The sequence below is a fragment of the Puntigrus tetrazona genome, chromosome 16 (assembly GCF_018831695.1).
Source record: "Puntigrus tetrazona isolate hp1 chromosome 16, ASM1883169v1, whole genome shotgun sequence".
NCBI lineage: Eukaryota > Metazoa > Chordata > Actinopteri > Cypriniformes > Cyprinidae > Puntigrus > Puntigrus tetrazona.
In genome coordinates, this window is record NC_056714.1 from 16,378,088 (window position 1) to 16,402,919 (window position 24,832).

The following is a 24,832-nucleotide window of genomic DNA, read 5'->3' on the forward strand; positions in this document are numbered from 1 at the left end:
AACATTACACAAATAGGCCCGTCTCTATCGATTTAAGCCCTTCCTTTACAGGTTTAATAAGGTATATTAGTCATGCTTTTTGTTATCCCGCCACAAAAAAAGGGTAGGTGAACACAGAGATGCAGAGAAAATATTTATTCAAATATAAATCAACACAGGGAAAACACATACTGCAGAAACATACTCTCAGTTATCCATGTAACATTCCCACAGTCCTCACAAGTCTCAAAAATATTGTGTTGAGGAAAACAAAACACAATTTTATAGGAAAATGATGGTCTCTCTATACAATAAATGTCATCTATGCTTATACAGTACATTCTGAATACACAGGTTTGCACTTATGGTGTCTTTACATGAGGAATAATAATTAAAACGATAATATCAATAATAACAATAATTAGAATTATATACTAATATGATAAAATAACTATTATTGCAGTTATAACCATTTTTAATAATAATATCAATAATTATTAGTTATTATTAAAAATAAATACAGAACAATAAAGAAAACAACTCAGCCAGCTGAAAGCTCCATGCCATATGTGACCCTGACCCACAAAACCAAGGGGCGTTTTTTTGGAATCTAGAATCTTTCCATTGATCTAGGTCAAAAAAACTATTGAAAATCTAGAAAAATTGCCTTTAACGCTGTTCAAAATACATTCTTAGGAATGCATATTACTAATTAAAAATTAAGTTTGAATATATTTACAAATATATTCATGGTACACAAGCTTTACTTGATCCTAATCACTTTTGGTATAAAAGAAAAATTAAACATTTTGCCCCAAGCAATTCATTGTTTGTCTTTTGCTACAAAATTGACCTGTGCTGCTTACGACTGGTTCTGTGGACCAGGGTCACATATGCTGCTGTTTACACTCAACTATAAAGTGCTTATTTGCAGAGATTGTCCTGAAAACATCAGGTCTGACTGAACGCAAAAAGTTTGCCTGGGACATACAGTGCAGTCCTTCTGAATTTTGTATCACTCAATGACGGCAGTGAAAATGAGGAGAGAATAGACATCAGCACCCACGAAAATGATACTGCAGTGGTCATTACAGCCTGCACTTAAAGTGCGTAACATCACCGTCAGTGGACTTCAAGAGGACAGGAGCTCAAAAGCACTTGCAGCAAATCCAAAGTGACACAACAAAACCCCAACCTACTGATTAAAACTCCAAGTCAGTGACAGATTGACTATTAGTCTTGAGAACAGATGTAAAATGCAGTAACACGACTCGATGGGCTTGTGTCTCTGAGGGGAGATGATGCAGCACAGTTTCGCCTCGGTAACACAGGTATGGCCATTTAAACATGACTAAATTAACATGGTGTTTTATATAACACCCTTGAGATGAATGAGTAATCTCTCTCTGAGGGAGGCAATTTGAGAGTCACACACACACACACACACACACAAAAAAAAAAACGGCAAAAACAAGGTGGAAATGCTCAGCAGTGCATTCAAGGTTACATTGTCCAACCAAAAAAAAAAAAAAAAAAAAAAAAAAAAGAAGAAGAGCTTATAGAGACAACTCGACTGGAACGGATAACCAGAGGGCGTCAAAGTGTCTTATCGTTCCTCTCCCAGTTCTAGTTGTTTTAGTCATGGTTCCATGAAGGGACTACACACAATGGCTTTCACATCTACAAGCACAATGGCACTGAGAAGCTTTTCCATGCGCCAACACAACAAAGTGCGACAAACAAGTTTCCCGAACATGCGCATACAGAACCAAACTCACAGAAACAGGAATCCTCTGACAAAAATACCCAGAAGCCCAAATGACCAGACGTGTATAACATACGCACGTCAACAGAAACTGCAGAGTAACCAAGATTTGGAATTTCAAATCTGTCACCAGAAAGGAGCAGCTCTGACACGGTGAAAAGAGCAAGCAAGCAAATCTTTTTATATCGTGACACTCTTATAAACTAACTCTCAAATGCTGCAATCAGCAGTAGATGGAGCATTGTTTTCTCTCAGCACACAACTCTGAGTTAATCCAATCGCATACACACCGATAAAGAAGAGGCCTTTGCCGGGGATATATAAAGTCCCAAAAGACATGTCGTGCTGTGCCACTTAGCTGAGCGAAGCTTAAAATGACAGCAAGTGGAGTTATAACTCATTGTCGTTTCAATAATAAAGTCGACAATACTTTAAATAGGATATGTGCGCTATATAAACACACTTTAGGAGTTCAGGCCACTGCCGCTCAGCAAAGCTGTGCACACAAAGGACCGAACCTCCCATACAGCACTAATAAACTTTATGGAGTGGCAAAATGTTGGCTATTTTTTTCGGAGAGTCAATAGAGTCAATTAGTGCCGGAGAAAGAGGCGACCTGATTCAAATAGAGACACGCTATCGCAGCGGTATGCATCACACATGTGCAGGCTGAAAGATTTCATTGGCTCAAGGTTGCTGGGTGTTAAGGGAGTCTGCTTAAAATACCTCTAGGACGGGTTGGGTGAGAATTGAAGAGTGTGCTCAAAATGGGTCAGCGTGCACAGGGACAGACGACACGATTGTTAACAGAGGGAAACAAACTGACTGAAGGAACAAGGGATAGCGCAAAATAATGGAAGCTTGCCCTGACATGTCAGAGAACGAGCAAGAGGGAAAAGCGCCGATGGAGTGTCCAGTTTTTAAATCAGTATACGTATAATAACAAACCAATCTATAGTATAACTGCACAGATAAATGTGATTATAGTAGGATTACGATGAAGCAAACAAATCTTAAATGAGCCCAATTACGCCACTTCAAACACCACTCGAGACTTAAAAGGGAAATTCGTCCAAAAACTGGAATTTCTGGCAGTATTTAATCACCTCTGAGTCATTGCAAAACTGTATGATGTTCATATTCTCAGTATTTTTGCCCATACAATAAAAGTCAAAAGAGCCCGGTGTTGGTTTGTTTTCAGACCCTGGTGGTTTTCATTGTTTGGGCAAAAATAGCTGAAAGGTTCTTAAAGAAATGTTCATACGGGTTTGAAATGATCTCAGGGTGGAAAAAAAAAGGCAGAATTTTCATTTTCAGATAAACTAGCACTTTACAGCAAACCAAACGCAATTCACAAAGCCGTATATAACAAAATGGACTATTTTTTTAAGTATAACAAGACAGGACACCACAGAACTCAAGTAACACTACATCACTAAAAATTCGGTGAGGTTTTGTGTAACTTGAGCTTTCCTTTCGCAGAAGGCTTGTGGGAAATTCGATCGAGATTTATTGCATTTAATAAACACTCAACTCTATGAGGACAAAGCAGCATCAGAAATCCTATTCAAACGCTACTCGCACAGGACGTCCTCTAGGAGACGAGAGGCAGGTGGATTTATAAAAGTTAATTAACATACACAGTAACACCATATTATAATTCGGTGTTATAAATAATTCAAAAGCTACTATAAAGGAAAAAAAAATCAACCATTAATAAATGCTTCTGTCAGTTACCCCCAGGATGCCTAGCAGCAATGCATTCTATGGAGTTTAAACTGTAGCACACAAGTACAATATTGAATCACAGTTTGTAGACCTATTTAAGAATATATAATATAAGAACTGTTATAGTGCTATAAGGAGTGAGGCTTGGGTTTATAAATCCTTTTGTAATGTCTTTTAATGACGCTTATGTGCTGGGATGTTTTTGTAGAAGGCAGGATATTAGTTTTTGTGCTGGTATAATGCAACAAAGGCAAGGTGGTAAACAGGTGTAAAGGGAGTGAAATAGTACACAATCAGAAAATCTGCTCTAATTTGAACTTCATCCACTCTATAACTAAATACTTAGTGTCTTTCATAAGATTTCATGTAATAGCTGGTTAAAGGAATATTTCACCCAAAAATAAAAATTCTGTGATCATTTACTCACTCTCAAGTAGTTCCAAATCTGTATGAAAATGTTTTGTTTTGGGTCACCATTGACTTCCATACACTACAACAGCCAGGTTGCAAACTTTCTTCAAAATATCTTCCTTTGTGTTTGCAGAACAAAGAAATTCATATTTTGTAACTACCCAACGGATGACAGAAATTGTATTTTTTGGGTGAACTATTCCTTTAATTCCTTCATGTTTATGTTTTTCCTTCATTTCATGTTTTACACGATACAGTAGTCTGCTATTATCGCTGCATTATTTATATAATATGACCTTACTCTACCCATACAAATCTCTTTTGGTATCATACAGGCCAAAACCTAAGCTGGAATATTTTCAGCTTCAGCTTTAGTAGGAGGGTAAAAACCAGCAAGACCCTCCTCATCCACAACAGAAGCCCCTCCCCCAATAAATAGCTCCTCCTCCTCCTCCTCCTCCTCCTCCTGCACAGTCACTTGCGAGAGCTGAGTGTGGTCTCGTTTGGTAGCAGAAGGCTTCTGGTTGGTCCGTTCCAGTTTGCGGTGCTTGCGCATCTCTGGGGGAGGGTCTTTCATGGTGAAGACATCCCTGATTCGCTCCATACATACGTTAGCAGCTTCCCGAGTCTCCCTCGAGAGCTGGGACAGACTAAGGAAGCCATGAGGAAGGTCATCCACGACACACAGGGTCACTGGCTGACCGATATTTCGCAGCCTCTTGGCAAACATCACAGAGTCATCTAGCATGGGGTCCAGATGACAGGCCTGAGAAAAGAGGGATGAGACAGATGGTACAAGACACATGACAAAATATAAGCTTATGGCATGAACGTAAATCACGAAAATAACTTTATTCTACCACATCTTCTTGTTCAATTGTATATGACGCTTACCACTATGTGTACTGGAGGTAGTCCCTTTAGCATGCTGTCTGGAGCCAGAAGAGGGGACATGTAGGGGTTTCTGACAATGGGCGAACTTTGGACGTTCATCTCTGCTAATTGCTCTGAACGAAGAGGCTCGAAGCCCTCCGGAAACTCCCGGGTATTCTCAGAGTTCTCCTCGCCACCAGGGGGCGGGATGGCCACAAATGAAAATGATTCTGATACTGAGGGATCCACCTCTTTGCAGAGGAAAAAACTCACATCCTCGGGCTAGAAGAGATAAGACATGAACGCAATTGGACAGATGACTTTTCAAAATGATTATTTACGGCACTATTCATATGCTTAAACAGCTGTTTTCTATTTGAATTATTTATAATAAACCCTTCCTATGTAAAATGTATTTAATTCCCATTGTGAAAACTGAATTATCAGCAGCGATTACTCTAGTCTTGATTTGCTGCTCAAGAAAAATTGAAAACAGTTGTGCTGTTTTTGGTGAAAACAGTGATACATTTTATTTAAGAAAAATATAGATAATGGAATTCTTGCTGTATTACAAGTAAAAATTTCTGTATATTAGCAGTCTATTAACTGTATAAATGTGTAATATAAATTTTGTATTAATTCACATATAAATGTATTATAATTTCTATATACATTTATGTTAAAATATGCTAAGAAAAAATTTATCAAGTTGCTTTTTGTGGAAACAGTGATTCTTTGATAAATATAAAGTAAAAAAACAGAATTTATGTGCAATATAAATATTTTATAACATTATAAAAATCCTTTACTTTTTATCTATTTAACGCATTCTTGCCATATTAAACTTTTTTTTTCGAAAAAAAGAATACTGTATATTATACAGCTGTGTAAATAAATACATGTCTGACATATATTACATTTTAATTCATAAATTTATGTTTAAAAAAATGTTTTTGCATTTATTTATATAGGACAGTGGTTATTTGCAAGGAGTGTGGAAGATGGGAGGAATGGGTTCAGGAAAAGCGGAGATGACTCATTTGAAACGGGCAGCAAAAATTAGCGTTTCAAATCCTGCAATTATTCACACATCTGACGTCACGGCATCATGGGATTCTAACACATACTTGAACAATGGCATGAAAAATCCAAATGACATCACTGCAGCATAATCCTTTGCAATTTCTCAGAGTTGCGCAACTAGACTTAACTCTCAGCACTATCCTTTCTCACTTTCTCACTAAGCCAGACAGAGAGGAATACAGTGCAATAACTGTGTGGGATCCAAAAAAAAAAAAGTGATTTATTTGCACGGAGTGTACCGGACTGAAATAACCAGATCAACAATTTACTGCAAGCTATTAAAATCAGGCGGTGTTAAGAGGCCAGTTAATTCAATGCATTAGACAGCCTGCGTTCTGCCACAGCTCTGACTCTGATGCTAATTATGGCATAACAAACTCCTGTTTTTCTGCCACTGATAGCAATTTGATACTCTTTACGAACATCTGTGCTGCACTCCAGCAAACATACCAGATTCTCACTAACAATGGGGCTGTCTGTTATTTAGATGTTATGTTCGACTATGATATAAGCAACACTGTTAAATGGTTGAAGGCCAGGTCATTCTCACTATTGATCGCAAATTTATCAGCTCAAATATCGGCATATGTTTCTCAGGCAGCTTGATGTATGCTGTGCAGCAGAGATTGGCATCCAAGTAGAATGCAAATCAGCCTGTTGATTAATATGACTCACTGTTGCAATCTGTAAAAGAGAGACCTTCGACACCGCAGGAGCTTTAGGGATACGGTGAAAGCAGGAATTTGATCAAACCCTTCTAAAGCGGGAGATGAGAGCCGTACCTTGCTCTCGGGCGTCAGTGTGATGTCAAGGATGGAGTTGTGGTTGGCTGTGGCGGTGCTAAGGTGGTTGGCGTTTTTCTGTACGTTGCTGGCACTGCTGTTAGCGTGTGTGCCCAAGTCCTGGCACGTCTGGCTCTTCAGAGAACCCTTCTCCAGAGAGTGTTCAGACATTTTTCCGGACACCGGAGGGTCTGCGTGAGGAGAGGTCAGAGACGCTTCTGAAACACTCTTTCTTACAGAGTCTAAAAGGGGAAGAGCGAATAGTTATAGGTGGTTATTTCAACAAGAGATTCGATTTCAAGGTCATTACGGATACATAGATGCTCTATAATCACATTTATTGACTGATGATGATCTCATGTTATCGTTTTCTTAGATAAATGTCTACATGACATATTAACAGGCCCAAAATGTGAAGGCGGAAAAAACAAAACCACAAAACTAAGGTAATTCTGAATTCCCAAAGCAGGTTAGGCAGCCAGCAAGAAAGGAAAGTCCTCATAAAAATCTCACACAGAGATTTCGTGAAGCAAACATGCAAAAAGGCAAAATGAGAAAGTAAAGAAAGATGTACAAATGGGCAGAGGGCAGGAATTTTAAGCACAAGGGGTTGGGGTTTACAAAGACCCTCACACAGACATTGGTGGAGGCTGTTGGCGAGGAAACAGTTGCCAGGGAGAGGTAAGGCATGTGACTGGCTGATGTGAAGTGTGTGTGTGGCATTAAACAGACACTCAGGAAAACATTATACGATCATACAAACTGACATAAACACAAATGACTGACAGACACAGCAGTCACAGCACAGCTGTATCGCTCAAAGCCATAATCTCGCGAAAAACTATTCTCAGCAATGTTAGTATAGTGAATAATGAATTCATGACCATCATGAGGCAATTAGAATGCTTTGTGTTGTGTGACACACCACACTAATGATGCCTTTTAGCCACACTGCATTGACATCCTGCACAGCCCTACTTTTTCTCTCTCTGTGTGAGCTAATGAACTCAAATGATATGAGATCTGGGGTTGATAGTAGTCCATTTAAACCATTGACTTCAAAACCAACGGGCATTTGGCACAACACAGTATGCAAAGCCATTACAAAGAGCTTTGTTTAAGATGGTTATTATCAGATTTTCAGTTCAGCTGTGCCGCTATGCAATCAAAAAAATTAATAAATAAATAACTGAGAAAGACTAAATAACTGCAGAGACAATCAAAGCTGAGCATTTGTGACAGTTTTGCTATAAATGCTAAATATATTGGCACCATATCAGCTATTATAGTATATTTAATCAGCTAAAATTAAACTAATTATTAAATAAAAATGTTATATATGATCTTTAGCAAATCTATTATATACATTGTAATGTTGTGATGCCTAAATTTCCTTCTAGCATGTAAACAGATGATTCGTTTTTCTAAACAGAGCAAATTAGCACAAGAGCGCGATTGCAAAACATCGCCAAAGGACATGGAAATTTCTGAGGGTGATTTACTAACAAACAAATTAAAGAAACAAAGATGCAAAATGCATATTCAATAAAATAAGGTACAAAAGTAACTGACTGTAGAGAGAAGAGTTTTTTGTGGCACCATATGCAATTCCCTAGTTCCCTAGGACTTCCAGGTATGATTCATCAGCCTGCTTAAAATGACGGATGCAGACTGAGCTGGGGCCTCCATTCAGAAGCATTCAGTCTGCACATGCTGAGAAGACCCTCTTTCCACAACACTATCTTTGGGTCACGCACCACAATCTGGAGAGTGCGTTAAGAGAAGCTACCACATATAGCTCTGAACAAATGCCAATTATCACCATGGAGCCAATTATATGAAGCAAAGCAGAGCGCTCAAGGGCTTCGTATGCTTTAATTTAAACCTAATTAAAACAGATCAAATAATTAGCCAGCTGCACTATTACAAAGGCATCATCATCAGTATGTGGAGGGATTATAATCATGAAAGACATATTGATAAATGTCATTTAGAGACTCGGCACAATGAGTTAGAAAACAAAATATATATATTTAATCCAGGTACCTGCGCTCCCTTTGTCCAGCAGTGAATGGATCCAGTTAGAAGCTCCTTGTTTGAAGTCTCTGAGCAGCAGGGCAGTATCTCTCTTCACCATGCTCAAAGTGCTTACCTTCTCCACCTGCTTCTCCACCTGTGGATCTGTGCCTACACACAGCAGAACGAGTAAAATGGAAAAAGTAAATAACATACAGTAGGGGTCAAAAAATCCAAATCCATGAAAGCATGGCAAAAAAAAATAAATGAATAAATAAAAAAATATGAAGAAAAAAGAAAGAAAGCTTATTAGTAGAAACAAGTATAAAATTCAATAAAAAAATGTTAAGTTTTTTAAACAAAAGTATAAAAACATTTATAAATAATTAAATAAGTTAAATGACAATATTAAATTATGAATGTGTACCAATTATGGTTATGCTAAACTATTACCAAATATTTGTATCAATATTTTTATCACATTGTTTTCTTTCATTTAGCACGGGTTTTATATTTATTTTTTAGAAATTATTGATCATAGGCCCATCAATCATTTTCCTCCATTTTTGAATACAAACGAAATACAAAAATTGTGATAACAGGCTGACAAAAATATTAAATCCAAGACTTGTAACAATAGAGCATAATGAGAGATTTACAATCCATCAGCTGGTCATTTCTGACATAAACAGCAAATTAGGTAAAGGATTCTCAGCAGAGCACACGGGTAATATAATACAAATGCAAAAGAGAAGCATTTTAACTTAATTTGCTGCGATCTGAGAATGAATAAGAAGAGAGGAGATATTGATTTGAAATATCCAGTGCTACTGTAACACACAGACAATATTGCATTCATTTACTAGCAGAAGAAAGAATATACAAGCCGCGGGCCACCGATTTGACTTCACCGTTACTATGATTGAAAACACTACTAATCGAATCATTTATAACAAAATACAAGCCTATTAATCTATTCCTGACGTGTGTGGCTTCACTTAACTTTACTTGTTGAAATCATTCATCATCATTAAGGTGTCTACACGTCCTAAATTGCGAATATGCTAAACTTTTACCAGCGATAAATTACGCATCGGACCTGACCGTTCCAGCTCGCTAATAACCCAAGTAACAACACAGCACTATTTGTCATAAAATTCTATTGCGTCCCCAGACTGACCTGCGTAAGCGCTGAGGCAGCGTGAAAGCACACTGAGGGGCAACAGAGGATCCATGAGGGTGAGCAGGCGGGATGGCGAGGCGTACACGGTGAGCAGGGTGGCGGGGTATGCGGCAACGATGCCGTCTGGCATACGCACGCCGTGAGCAGCGGCTCGCATCGACACGGTCACACACAGATTTCCTCCTGCGCTGTCACCGGCCAAACACACACGCTCACCGGTCCAACCTGAGGAGAAGGGCGCACAGAAGGGATTTAGGAAGGAGCGGACCAGAAAATGAAGTGAGCCATAGATCAAATAAAAAAAAAAATTATTGCAAGTCTAGAAGATAAATACACTCTAGCATTTTCAACTTCAAATGAGGTCACATTTTTGCACTGATTTGAGGCTCTGTTGCGTGGTTTTCGCACCAAAGACACCCAAAGAGAGTTATTAGCAGCGCGTGATCCGCGTCATGATCCTGAGATAGATAGAAGAGGTGAGAGAACACTGAATGATGAATATGTTTATGCTGCTGTAGTCAGACCGAGTGTGAGCTGAGTTTCAATAGGCGCCTTTGTTCCCTGTGGGATCTCGACACCAGCACAGCAACAGCGGTATGACAGATCGTCAAGTCGGCCGATTTCACTTGTCTTGTACCTTAATCAGTTTTCTTAAGGACTAATCAAGTGGCTGGATGACACAATGTTGAAAAACAAAATTAATTATTTAAAAGGCAGTCTGGGAGATGGATGATGCAATTACTGTAAATACTGCATTTAGTGTTTCATTAAAGCGGTAATAAAACTAACAAAATTCAATTAATAAAATAAAATATTTCTCTACGAAATGTGGTCTGCTATTCTGGAGGGAACTTTTTACGTCTGATGGGAGAACGTCAACCTCAAAAAACACGGTAAGTAGTCTCTCATGACAAAGCGGCTCAAAAACAAAGGACTGACAAGTGCTGCTACCTCCTACTAAAAGGGAACTGGGAACGTTGGGCTATTGTGTGCCGTATAAAGCATTCCGTTCTAAAAGCATAACATTCACAAAAGCATAAAAGCTTAAAGACAGCATGAAATTGAAATTCACTCTATTTCGTTTATTCATTCGTCCGTTCGTGCACTTCTTAACACTGTGCCAGGAAGCTATTTTCATGCCTATCTCTAAATTAATTATACAAGGTATACAATTAACAAAAGGCTCTAAAAGACATTTCAGATGTACACTAGACAAAAAATTGAAAAAAAAAAAACATTCAGGTGATACAAATCAGTTAGAGACACCTCTGAATAAAATCGTTGCATATTTACATTTCAACCCAGTAAAAAATGGACAGTGAAAACGGCAAACTTCCTTCTGTTGATGTATGCCAGACTTTAATAAATTAGTCTGCTCAAACTCCTGCAAGTTCACATTTATCTACCTCTACTTTGCATCTCAAAATAGGGCAGAATGAAGAACCCGTCCAATATTGCACACTGATGTTCATCACAACATATCAAGCAATTCTCAAGTGATTTGTTCAAAGCCGTTTTAAAATTCAGTCTCTCTAATCATAATGTATGTGTCTATATATAAGTAGTTGCTTTCATTTCATGGGAAATTAAAGAAACAAACACAAACCACTGGTATCATATGATCAGGAAGTATAAAAACAGGGCTATTCCCCTCACCTAGCAGGTTGTGGTTCTTGATGGCCCAGCAGTAGGCGTAGAAACATTCCTCCAAAGCCCGAGGAAACGGGGCTTCAGGGGCCAGAGAATAGTCCACCGAAAGGACAGGGGCATTCAGGTCTTGAGACCAGCTCCTCAAATACGGCTGGAGGGACAGAGACACACATAGATGGGTTATCAAAACTGCTACATTTTAAGAGTATTGTAAAAAAATGTTTTTGTAGTATTTCTAGTCCGTTTAAAAAAACTGCAAGATCATGGTTCCAGATCATGCTGACATTAACATGTAGCACTTAATTGCCTGTTTTAGCTTATTACCATAAACAATTATGAGGACACACGAGTTGAAATAACTCACAATGATGAGATTGTCAACATGGCGGATGAATTTTGTCCAAATTAAATTCATACTACATGTCATGCACTGCATATTTCTATAGCGTAATGCATTAGGGGTTGAGAGATATGTTTTTTTCTTAAATGAAATGCATATTTTGCTTTATGGCTTTATTTTACCTGCGTGTTAACAAAGTGGCTCAAGCATTGCTGACTGATGGTAAAGACCCAAATGTTCAAATTCGGAGCTGTTTTCCGAGCTCACACCCTTAATTCCTGTCTGAATCCTGACATCTTGTAGTTCCCAACTTTAAGATAGTGATTTGAGAGTGACTGAGCTGCGGAAAAGAGCCTGAATCATGATCCTCTAAAAGCGTTCACTTCAAAAAGCCTGTCACCCCGAGTATACGCCTGACGGCACCTCACCGAGCATTTACATAAGAGAAAACACTTAGGGAACGAACACATTTTTTCTCAGATATTTCAGTCTCTTAACCATTTTTTTCTCATGCTCCTCTCTCTCTCTTTTGTTTTGTAGTTTAAAGACATGATGTGTGCTGACAGGCGTCACAACATGTTGCTCTGACTGCCAGTTACATCTCATATCAACGTGTCTATTGTTGAGTGGCGCTCGTTCAAGCAGCTAATGCATTGTGTCGAGAACTCAGGCTCCCGCCGGTGAGTATTTATGTGACGTGAAGGTGAATTTTGCATGAGAGCTGCGATAATAATTCCATACTTTAACAGAGCAGCAGTCTCATACTTTGCCCATGACACTGGACAGAAGTGAACGCAAATGACCAATATCTTATTCTTCTTGCAAAGAAACTGCTCTGCATAATACTCAACAGAAGAGGCACAATTAAAAACCACCGAATGAATGTCTGACATAGAGGTGAGAACCACCCAGGTCTATGTCTGCACTTAATATCTAGAGTATTCAAAATTCAAACAAATTATGCCATTAACAATTCAAATCATACGGACAAGACAAATCCAAAGGTTAGTAAAACCTCTTTATAATGTAGTATATCTTGCCGTTTCTTCAACTATGGGTACTTTTGTATCTGTAGACATTTACAAAATAAATTTTAACAATTTAATTGTTCACTAATAACGACAGTCATTGGACAGATACGAATCGCAAAATAAATGTTACAATTAAAAAAAAAAAAAAAAAAAAAAAAGATTAGCCAACTCCTTTATTTTCACAGTTAACATTTTATATATTCTGAATACATAAAAGTACATGTTATTTTCACATTTTTGCATAATTGGGTAAAATTACAGCTTGAAATGATGCATAATAAACATATCCTGCTAAGTGATTTCATTTTAATTTCTCTTCATCCATTACTAGTCTAATTTCATCTCAGTCACTGACACCAATATTATTTTTTATAATTAATAAACTGTGGGACAGCCTAATGTTTTTAATCACATATTAAATATAGTAATGTGTTATTTTTGTTTCACTGTTTTCACTGTTGTGTATTCCCATCTCACCTCTAAAGTTCTATGATATTCTGGTTCCTAGATTTAAAGTTTGGGCGTTAAATGCTGAAAAGGTTTGTAGTTTCTTTGTGACTCACCTTATTACACAATGAAATGAAATGGTATTTGCGGCCTTATATAATGCCCAGAAAAGCCTATCTTAAACTGCAACTATTATACTATTTATATAACTATTTTTAAGGCACCTAATATAGTTTTAGGAGTCTCCTACAATAGGCCTACACGCATGCAAGGTGAAAAAAGCACAACAGTGAAACTTAAATGATTTGCTCAAAGCAGTTCTAAAATTCTAAGAAAATAACTATATTTATCTTGCTTTTTCAGATATACAACTTTGCAGATCATTTACATTCACATACACACTACATTAAAACATAATATTATCAATGGCATAATCGGGCCTTTTTAAAGCAGGCGGTAATTTGTGCTGCTCTTGGTGGAATACTTTGGTCATTAAGGAAATGAGATATAGGAAGTTATAAGAAGAAAAAGACAAAAAGATACCTCATGTGATTTGGAGGTCTGTGCCACAAAGCCTCCTCCGTGGAAGTGCAACACCAGCCATGGGGAAGGAGGACTGCGCTTTGTCTTCAGGCCCAAAGAAAGCGATATCGGGCCCCCCTCTGAGCGACACAGTGCTAGTAATTTCTCACTGTCCTGAACACACAAATGGAGCACAAGCAGCATAAGAATGAGGGGCAACATATTAAACATTTTAAATGTATTACTTCATTACAACACAACTTCCTGAACAACACTTATTCTAATTCTCTGTGCCCCACACAGTGGCAAAAACGTTCATTTAGGCAAGAGAGGAGCAATTAAACGCTACAGACGTGCGGTTCTTTAACACGTTTACACTGCAGCTGGATCAATAGGAGCTCAAAGGGTGTGAAGCAAAGTCAAGTAGGCTTTTTTAAACACCATTACATCCAAGTCATCTATACTGCAACCAATTCAAGTCCTCCCATGACACCGAGAGGTATATCAGGAATTAAAGGGCTTTAAGTAACGGATAAAAGGAGAAAGAGTCAAGCTCAACCACTTTATTTAGCTAAGTGTACCTTATTACGACCGGCGGTGCTTTTATTCATTCCTTGCTATCTGTGCATATTTATTTTTTTATTTATTGACAAGATAAGAGCATGTGGAGTGGAAAATTGACTCTCTTTGAAGAACAGAGAATTCAGATTATGAAAATGAAAAGTTCGCGCTCGAGCTTCTGTGGGGAGGAGAAAGAAGACACAAGCGAGAGACGATTGCGATTCGAGACTAATTAAGTCTGTCAATGGCATCAGAGTGAACTGCTGTACCTGTCCTTCTCTCAGCTCGTATGAGATCAATCTCATCTGCACAGGCGCCGGGCCGAAATGAGCTGCGGGAGGAGACACAGTCACCGTGTGGGTGGGATCTGCCACCAGCGGCAGGTCAAAGGGCATGGGGGGGACAGAAAGAGCTCGATTCACCTTCACCTGTGTGGCCGTCATAGACACCAGACTCTTCAGAGAGACAGAGAGAAATGAAATGGAGCACAGATTAATATCACTTTCATTATTATGTGAACTGAACTTTGCAAAATAAAAAACGTACGCAGCTTATAAGTGTTCAGTGTGCAATCTGATCAGCTGTAGCAAAAGATTGAATATATATATATGTGCGTGTGTGTGTGTGTGTGTTTTTTATAAACTGGAAAGAAAATATTATCAAAAGACTGAAGGTCATATAATTTTCTTTTTCTTTCAAATAATTGTGCTGCCTTAAAAACTGTTAGGATGGTTAATACTAACGGATAGAACTTCTGTCTCTGTTACGTTCCAGAATGTCTTCCAAAAATGAACATCCAGGTTCTGAGTGATACGTTCATACTCCTGACCTCTCAGTTCAGGGTCAATGGCATATTTCCCAGAGGTCAGGAAAGAACTGGCTGCTACACCTGAGAGACACAGAAAAAAGACAGTTAGATGAACGGCTGTCTACATACAGTAACTGACTTATCATACCAGGGTATCATACTAAAACAGTAAAACAGGGGAAAGTGCCAATCAACAGAAACACACAGATAACCAGCTGGAAATCACATCATCTTACCTTGACAAACATGCACAAGACATTAGTTTAATATTTACAAACATCAGTGCACCAAATAAAAAGTAGACCTGTAACCAGATCTAGGCCTAGGAACTAGGGGTGGGAGGAAATACATTCTCTTATGCGTCGCAATTCTGAACTGATTCCAAAAACAGATAGATCCTCATTTTTTCTTTTCCCTACATGTGTGCAAAGGCACTTGTGTGCACTGGATAAAGCCAGTATTTCAGAGGTTTCTCTTCATAACAGTCGGCTATATGCTGATATGCTAAAACAGATCTGTGCATTAGTGTGAATGCAGCCTATTAAATCTGCTGTCCGTCACTAGTAATAATCAATCAGCAATAATGAGAAAAACCCATTACTGCGCTATTCTGGAAAACATTCAGATAATAAAAGCACTCTCAGATACTAAAGACACTTTTTGTTTATTGCTTCTAATGTGTTTCTTTGTTCCCTTTTATTACTGTATATTTGCTTGAAGTTATAGTTGTTAATAATAGCTAATAGTTATTCACATAAAATAGTTTAATTTCTTAATTTGTAAAGTACTTAGAATTATAGAAGTCGGAATTAAAATTAAATCTAACCCAAATAAATTCATATTCAGATTTTGTAAAGTCATTATTATTAATGATAAAAAAGATTTCCACCCCTAGCAGGTCACCCCTGACCATCTCTCTAGAGGAAACAGGATAGTCTACCAGCAGAATGGATGATAGCTTTGGCAAGAACACAAATTTCTCTCATCCATACTGCCCTCTTTGAGAGTTACTTACCATATGGAGAAATATCTCCTGCCTCCACTAGGGTGCAGCATTGAGCACAAGAGACAGTATTAGAATGCCTCTGCAGGTCAGAATCTATACAGCTGCACTTTTTGTCTTAAATTAACACTAGAGGAAATCCTGCTGTGCAGACATTTACAAAGATTAAACAGCGTGAAACAATGACCTCCTCGCGTAAATCAAGGGGCGTATAAATAATTTTTAAGGCATGCTGAAGGTGACAGCTCTACTGACCTATCCCTGACTGATGCTTCTTGTAGTTGTCTCCGAAGGCAACCAGACTAATAGCAATTGACTGCAGGCATGGACGGATGGCAGGAGTGAACTAAAAGTGAAGAGAGGATATTCAGCGTGAAATATTTTCACCTTGAAAAGAAACATTTTTCATGTTAATAGCAAAACAGTAATACTATGAAATATTAGTACAATTTGAAGCGTTTTTCTATCTTTATAGATTGTAAAATATAATTTATTCCTGTCATGGCAAAGATTAATTTTTAGAAGCCATTCCTCTGCTATTTAGTGTCCCATTATCCTTCTGAAATTATATACACGTCTATATATTTATGGTTATATTTTGACATAGACACATATTTGTGTCATGTGACACTGAATGGCTGGCTTGCAGACATATTAGCTTTGTCATCACAGATTCAAATAGAACAGTTATTTTAAATTGCAATAATATTTCCAAATATTTTACTGTATTTTTGATCAAATAAATACAAACATAGTGAGCATGAGAAACTTATTATAAAAACATTGTTTTCGGTTTTTAGTTGTAGTTTTCACATTAGACATTAGACAATATATTTGCAAACAATAATCAAAATAACTTGAAATTTGAACCTTATGTTAAGTGTATAAACATGACAATCATTGGATGATGATTCTGTAAGCCATAGGCTTGTGTGCTCATAAACAAACACCTGAAATCCAACACAGCGGCCGTAGAAGCAGCCCTTGTGCATGGAGGCGTACTCTCTCAGGAAGCTTTGACTGAGGCCACTTTCCTCCTGGAAGAAGAGGTTGCCGTGGCTGTTGTCATGAAGCAGTCTCTGAGCTAGATAGAGCAGAGCCCTGAGCTGACACAGAGCACTACAGTACGCCTCCATCTCTGCTGCATTGTGGCTCGCGCGGAAAAATATACTGCGTCTGTTGGATGAGATATAGCGCCCTTTGTGAATGATGTGGAGGAGGCAACAGCGCACCACCTAGAGAAGAGGGTGACAAAAAGGGAGACGAGCGCTGAACGGAGGCGTAAGCTCAAAAACAATAAGCAAACGTGTCGTGCGGGAGAGAGGAACTGGTGAAGAGCAACGTCAAAAAATCTTATTTATTACAGAAAGAAAGTCACTGAAATGAAACGAACACAATGGAAATTGCTCAAATGTTTTTATGAGGATCTGTTTCTTACAAAAATGCAGCTTTTCAAATTAATACATTTACTGGAATTGTGTGAATTACTATGGAATATTGTGCACTCTTATTCTGACGGCACCCATTCACTGCAGAATAGCTAGCAAGCAGGGTGAGCAAAAATTACTTCTTTTTTTTAATGTTTACCAATTTTGTCTATTCTGGGTCAGTCTCCATCACCATTCACAAGCATGAGGTACCAGGGGGTATTTCATCAAAGATCTTTTTAATGTGTTCTTTAGATAAATGTCTTACGGATTTGGAACGCCATGACCGTCAGTAGTTAAGGACATACATTTTTTTCCTTTAACAACTGCAGGGTTTGTAAACTGTTAACTGTGATGACTAACTGCTGAAAATGATGCACCGGGAGCAGCTATTTATATCAGGGAGGAAACACACAAATGACTTCTCTTGCCCTCAAGCTAACTCATTATAATCATAAAAAAAAAACCACAGATACGCACCTTAACGAGGGAGCGATATCCATTGGCGGGGATATGAGGGTCAAAGTCAAAATGGTGATAGATAGCAGCGAATCCAGAGATGACAGGCTCCAGGCTCCGGGCGTGCTCCTGGATGGTGGTCATGGCGTCCACCAGGCGCTGGGCTGCGTCTCCGGCTTGGCCCTTCGTGGCCCCAGAGAAGAAGGCGGCATTTTCATCACACACATCGTATAAAGCAGTGAACACTGCCTTGGTGTCCATCACTACAAGGAATCAGATGGGTTAAGGACAGAATAATTACTTTAAATTGGCACATGACACACTTTAAAGCCAATACAGAGTGATTAAGCTCAGGACAAAAGCCAAGCACTTGCGTAGGCTGTGGTTATAAACAGCACTATAAACATTTAAAAGATCCGTCAACTGAAAATGCTTTAGCCAAAGCACCTCAGAAATAATCATTTTCTTCATCAGATCTTGGTCATGTTTTCCAGTAAACATCCTTAAAACAAGATAAATGCACATACGATATCATTTAACATTGTGATTTGTTTCACATACATTACGATTAAAAAAAATTGTATTTATTCTTTTTTTTTTTTGAATAATGCAAAAATGATTCAAACTGATTTAATAAATGCTGTTCTTTTGGCTCAATTTGTCAAATTCTGCAGCTAATGGGAACGCAAAGATAAAATCTATAAAAACAACTACATTTGTTAGCATTTTTTTAAAAGTACATTTATCATGTTTAGGGGAGATGCAATGATCACTGTAAAAAGACAAAAACACTGTTATAAAAAGACAATTTAACAGTTTAGTACCTATGAAAACACACTCTGATAACAAGTACTACAAGTGCCACACAAAGAACTACACATCCAACAGACTCTACGAGGACGCATCACGACACACGTTCACCTTCAAGATGCAACTGCAATCGCATGTTTTCTTTATAGCAAAAGACAGGAGCAAGCTAAATGGGACATACGCTCTGGACAGTTTCACGGGACATACAAGCGAGTACGAGTGGACATCAGCCTGCTACTTTACAGTCATTCACACACTCATGCACATTTATCTGATCAGGATTGACATGCCAGCTACAGAGACAACGCAGGTGAGTAAGGTCTCTCGGTGACAAGATTATGACTAGGTAAATCTGTTGTACCCCGTGACCGACAAGACAACTGAGCGAATCACAGACAACTTCAAAATACTATCGGCAGGAACACTGGGACCCCAAAGAAACCTTTGTATATCAGACAAAACGCAAAATGCGCTGTGCTTTGAATGTCGGAATCCTACGTTTCTAAGTCAAGAGAACATTTTTGCTTACATGAAATACATTTGCAGATTTAGAGCCGATTTCCCCAGACGCACATATGGTTTAAAACAAGCCCCGTCCCTTTTTCTTTCTGCCCTTTAACACAGATAAACCCTCCCAGCATTCGCCGAGTCATTCTCTTCTCAGACTTTCCAAACAGCCTTTTTCCCCTCCGCCAAAGTATCCCGTGTTGCCTCTCTTTCCTCCCTGTCACTGGTAATCTCTTCCCCTCATTGGCAAAAACAAACATCGCATCTTCCTCTCTCATGGAGGATTGTCCTCTCTTCTCTTCCATTTTTGTACCCTGTCCTCGTTGTAAAGACTGTAGCCAGACCCTGAGAGATTAGTGTCCTAATCTGTGCATGAGAAACCAAGCATGTTTCTGTGTCACTGTCACCTGCGCAACTGCTTCCATTGAGAGACTATAGTCCAGCAGCTAATGTAAAACTAGTCATGGGGTTTGAGAAATGACTTTTACTGCTACCTAAACCTCATGCTTGTGAATTATCTCAATCTTTTATTATGGAAACATGTGCAACCAGAGAACTCATTCCCTTTACTCACTGAAAGACTTCCAGCACCAGTTTAACACAGCAGAACAAATACAAAGTTAAGATTTTATTTTACTTTCATAAAGAATTCTTAACTTTCAATAAAATGTATTTTAAGCTCTTTACCAATTTTTGAAAGAAATACACTGACATATAAAGCTTGATTAAGAAAGAAAAATCTCACAATGTAAAACAAGCAAACAATGTTACCAGAAATTAATATTATGAGATAACTTAGAAAAATTTGATTATAGCAGTTTCATTGAGAAACTTATAAAAACATGTCACTTCAATTAGAAGCTTAAAATTAACAGAGAATAGTAACTTTAAATGAAATGAATAAACATTTAAGTAAACTATTTAATGAACTGAAAGATGCATTATGAATATGCATTATTGTTCAAAAGTTTGAGGTTGGTCAAATTTGAGTCTCACTCAGGTTGAAGAAAGAAAGAAAAAAAGAAAGAAATGTATTAATTTAGTAATTTTTTACCTTGAATGGCACAGCTGTATTTTCAGTTGTCTTCACTGTTGATCTTTCAGAAATCATTTAAATATGCTCATTATAAGCAATTTTGGAAACAACTGTACTTGCTTTTTTTTTTGGACACAATATTAAAAAGAACTGCATTTATTTGATATATATTGTTGCATCCTAGTGGAAAAAAAGTCATCCAAGTGGAGAAAAAAAACACAAACATACACACACACACACACCAGAATTAAACTTAGCTATTGTTTGTACATTTAGTTGATGGACAGAAGATGCGAAGTAAAACATTTATCAAATCGACAGTAAATTGATCAATCCGCGCTGTTCATTCCAAGCAGAACCACAATCGCTCTGGAAAAATCCATCAAAGACTAAAAGAACACAAATGACGCCAGAAAAACGATGTAATCTTTGCAATCAACTTTGAAAGTGATAATTCACGTTTGCACTATACCAACTGGCCAAATTCGCCCAAGCAGAAAACATATCCACAGCCAAAACCTTAACCTAACCAGCTAAGTGACTCTTTCAGTGACACTGCTTTAAAACACACGAATAAAGCATACAGCACAATCCACAGCAGAGGAGCAACCACACACGTAACACAAGGGGGTGAAGCGGAGCTTAAGTGTGAGAATCTACAACCTAAAAACATGCAGGACACAGCACATACACAAACACAAACACACAGGGACTGATCCCTGGAGAGTCTGAACGTTACCCTCGTCAGAACTCATGCTGGAGTCCTTGTGCGTCCTGTCCCCTCAACACCCGCACAGCCATGGAGCCAGAGAAATAGAGACATGTGAAGGGGGAGGTAAACAAAAAGGGGGAAGACAGTAAGATAGAGTGTTTCGATTGGATGCTCTCGCCCTCCCTCCCACCCGCTCATCCCCTCAGATCACAATGTGACTTTCTGTCACTTTCTATTTCATCCTCTCTTCTTTTCTGTGAACTCTTCTTCCTTTGCTCTCATTCGTCTCGTTCCCAGGAGAGAACAGCTTTGTTATTTTCTCCCATACCAACTGTCTCTCTGTTGTGGCGAGATGACTTTTCACCCAGAGTACAATGAAAACAAATTACTCACTGCAACATGCACACACACACACACACACACACACACACACACACACACACACACACACACACACACACACACACACACACACACACACACACACACACGCACACGCACACACACACACACACACACACGCACACACGCACTGTTTGCCATTTAAAGGATCCAGGCTAACTGTGTCCTAGGACCAGCTACAAAACCACAACTGCTTAAATAACCTTTCTCTCTATTGGTTGTATCACCAGGGGGCGGCTAGTGACCTTCACCCTAACTGGACGATCCAAAACTGCCACCTCTTTGACACAAGAATGTCCAGACAACGACCTCTACAACATAATTTCTTTTCCGTTATTACAACAAATGTGTAGCAATTAAATTTAAGTGAATAAATAAAACACTAAGCATCAATTAGCTAATGTTAAAAATGTATAGGCCTATTTAAATGTACGAGAATGGATCATATGTCATTTCTATTTTTCCTTTTCTATGTAGCTGTTTGTGCATATATAAGATCTGCAAAGTAAAAAAAAAAAAAAAAAAAAAAAAAAAGAGAGAAGGCTGATCCAGAAACCTCATTCAAACACGACTCCACATTCTCAAGGATGTGGTAATATTAGGATTTTTTGTATTTAGTTTTGCTAGACCACTTGTGATTATGCCTATTATGATGCAGAGGGAGTGGGAAGGAGGGTTTATATAAATATTAGTTCTGTCAAACGATTACTTGTGATTAATCACATCCAAGGTTTTTGTTTACATATTTGTGTTTTATGTATATTTATTTCCAAAAATTAGGTTATGGCAAAATATTAAATATATTTATTATTAATAAAAAATTATACGTATATAAATATAAACATGTAAATACATGCAATAATTTTGAATTGTTATTGTTTTTTAAAAACTAACTTCGCAAGTGTTGGACAACAGCAAAGAAAATCAATGTGTAAAAATATAATAATTGATTAAAAGTGCAACACTGAGTGATAGAAAAGAAATTCCCTGATAACATACTGATTTACATCTCTACATTTTTTCCAGGCTGGATGAAAAAATACACGTACGTTATTATGCTTTAGAATGTCAAAGTGCAAAATATGCAAAGTGAATAAGCTAAAGAAACTTATGGCTAACAATGACTTCATTTTCATATGTCATCTTTTGGAATAAGAAAAAAAAAACGCAAGAGATGTAAAATTGTCCCATCTGGCTAGAAATGAGAACAAATGCTCAACTTTCAAAACATAAGAATACTTTTGAAATATAAACAGACATATGAAACAATTAGAAATATTTCTTTATCATTGTTAAATATATACATACGCAACTAGCTTGTGTCACACTGCTTATGTAAAATTTTGCACTATTTAGGTTACAAAGGTTCACTGCTGGAGATTAGCTTCTGGCAAATCAGCATTTCTAGCTGATTTTCTACCCAGCTTATTTTTATCACAAACTACAAAAAGCTTGCATACAGATAGATTGCCCAACATCCTCACGGGTCGAAGACCACACTTCTCTACAAAAAAATCTTTGTGAAGCAAAGTAAACTGACCAGACCTGAACTTTCTCTCTACATTCCATACGCATATCCAGGACCACATCCTTTATTCATTTGGGTGGCAATAAGGAACAATGAAAGGCCCCGAGCAGACCTTTGTCCCAGATTATTTTGTAAATGTGGTAAAATCATCTCAACAGGAAAAGAAAAACAATGCGCTGGCCCCGACATCAGTGAAGAGTTTCCTCTCACTCTCATCCAAACCTGACAGCAGCAAGTAAACAACTTATCTTTGGTTAATATATGAATGTACAAGTCGTTTTATAATGTTCTTCTGCACATGTGAAAACTTAGTTAAAATGGCAGACTGACTTTATGGCAAATCCTCTCGATCCCTAGACTGTAAAAAAAATTGTTGTTTCAACCTGAAATAATAACCCTGTTGCATAAAGATTTTTTGTTTAGTCAATTAAAATATTAACTTAAATTAACATTGAGTAACAAAAAATTTAAGTTGACTCAACTAAAAAAAATCATGCAGTGGGATAAGTTATTTTTTTAAGTTGAAACAACTTTTTTTTTCTTCTTTTTTATTTTACAGTGAATACAAGGCAGGAGTCTATGGTGAAAACGTGAAACCCAGTCAGTGATGTACTGCTCACTGCAACACAGAGAACATGGAAACCATCTCAATAAAATTAATTTGAAAAGCCAGAATGGTTGCTTCTAGATGGGGTTTAAAGTGACGTCAAAACACTTTACTTACCCATGTGCCATTTTACAGAACCCTTCATTTGTGGAAGATATATGAATATAATTTGATAAATGTGTCAGTGTTTTTTTTTTCTATTCATACAATGGAAGTCAAAGGTCACCAAAATGGTTGGGTTACCAACATTCTTCAAAGCATCCTTCCTCAAAACATAAGAAAGTCATAGCCTACAGGTCTGGAATAACACCAGGGTGAGTAAATGTTAACCGTGTTTCAATCTGTGTGCACTATCCCTTTAAGAGCATCTACACATACAACACACATCATTCCTGTGATTATAAGCTTAAAACCACAAGGACAGACGTCAATCTACATCACTCGTGAGTCAGGCGTCCTAAAGCGTATCCTGATGTATTGCAGCAAAGTTGAGGCATATGCTCTCAGATCATTCAAACGCATGTTCTCCTGTCAACACACTTTGAATAAAATGTCACCCATAGCCAAAAAATGTCATCAATGCATAGCTGCAACATTACACTACAGCGTTACAGATACCGTAGCCGATGTGCTGCGTGACACAACGTCGTTCAAACGTAATTCAAACCTGTTGGCAACCACACGAGACGTCTCAAAACCTGCGTTTACATACTAGCAAGGAAATAACAGCGCTCACACGATGAGCTACACTGAACCAGCATTACTGTACAGTAAGCGCTCGGGCTGTAATCTTCTGTTTGACACTTCTGGAACTATCTGACCGGGAGCGCGGGTGTCACTTACAAGCGACAACTCGCCCCACAAATAAAGCGGTTGTGTGTGTTAAACGAGAATATACCTATTGGACCCTCTTTGTGTTTGGACGAGCGTCTTCTGTTTACTGCTTTTTCAAGAACACCGCTCCCAGACTTCTTCGCAGACGCCATCTTCCTCAAACACGAGCGATTACCTCCCCCTCTGTTCTGTCTGGACATACCTTGCAGGCGGCCACGCCCACGTCTAAACCTATAGCCAATAACGCGTCGGAGAAAGATCAAAGCGCCTATCGCTTCGCGGTACCGCCCCTCACGATGCCCATATTGAGCCAAACGACACTCCTACA

The 24,832-nt window shown here is 38.1% G+C and overlaps 1 protein-coding gene across 4 annotated transcripts; it reads right to left on the reverse strand.

Annotated features, from left to right (window-relative positions):
• Positions 1 to 3,237: 3,237 nt before the first annotated feature.
• On the reverse strand, positions 3,238 to 24,788 carry lipeb (lipase, hormone-sensitive b). Of its 4 annotated transcripts, XM_043260456.1 has the most exons (15): positions 24,569 to 24,686; positions 21,161 to 21,195; positions 18,090 to 18,331; positions 17,133 to 17,417; positions 16,438 to 16,528; positions 16,195 to 16,221; positions 15,115 to 15,260; positions 14,641 to 14,826; positions 13,832 to 13,984; positions 11,477 to 11,621; positions 9,818 to 10,045; positions 8,668 to 8,808; positions 6,622 to 6,863; positions 4,778 to 5,038; positions 3,238 to 4,649 (listed from the first exon to the last, which is right to left on the reverse strand). In XM_043260456.1, the coding sequence occupies exons 2-15, from the start codon at positions 21,174 to 21,176 to the stop codon at positions 4,227 to 4,229; spliced, it is 2,586 nt and encodes an 861-aa protein (XP_043116391.1). In that variant the 5' UTR covers positions 21,177 to 21,195; positions 24,569 to 24,686; the 3' UTR covers positions 3,238 to 4,226. The 4 variants fall into 4 exon arrangements, with proteins under 4 accessions (XP_043116391.1, XP_043116388.1, XP_043116392.1 ...); XM_043260453.1 differs by lacking the exon at positions 21,161 to 21,195 and having other exon boundaries at positions 24,569 to 24,788; XM_043260457.1 differs by lacking the exon at positions 16,195 to 16,221 and having other exon boundaries at positions 24,569 to 24,685.
• Positions 24,789 to 24,832: the final 44 nt, after the last annotated feature.

Bases quoted from the DNA above. Each gene is read 5' to 3' on its own strand.
- lipeb (XM_043260453.1), bottom strand. From the start codon at position 24,704: ATGTCCAGACAGAACAGAGGGGGAGGTAATCGCTCGTGTTTGAGGAAG. The intron at 15,261-16,194 runs GTAAGTAACTCT...TGTGTCTCTCAG, and splicing joins AGGAGATATTTCTCCATATG to GTGTAGCAGCCAGTTCTTTC. The intron at 6,864-8,667 runs GTACCTGGATTA...TTCCCCTTTTAG, and splicing joins GCTGGACAAAGGGAGCGCAG to ACTCTGTAAGAAAGAGTGTT.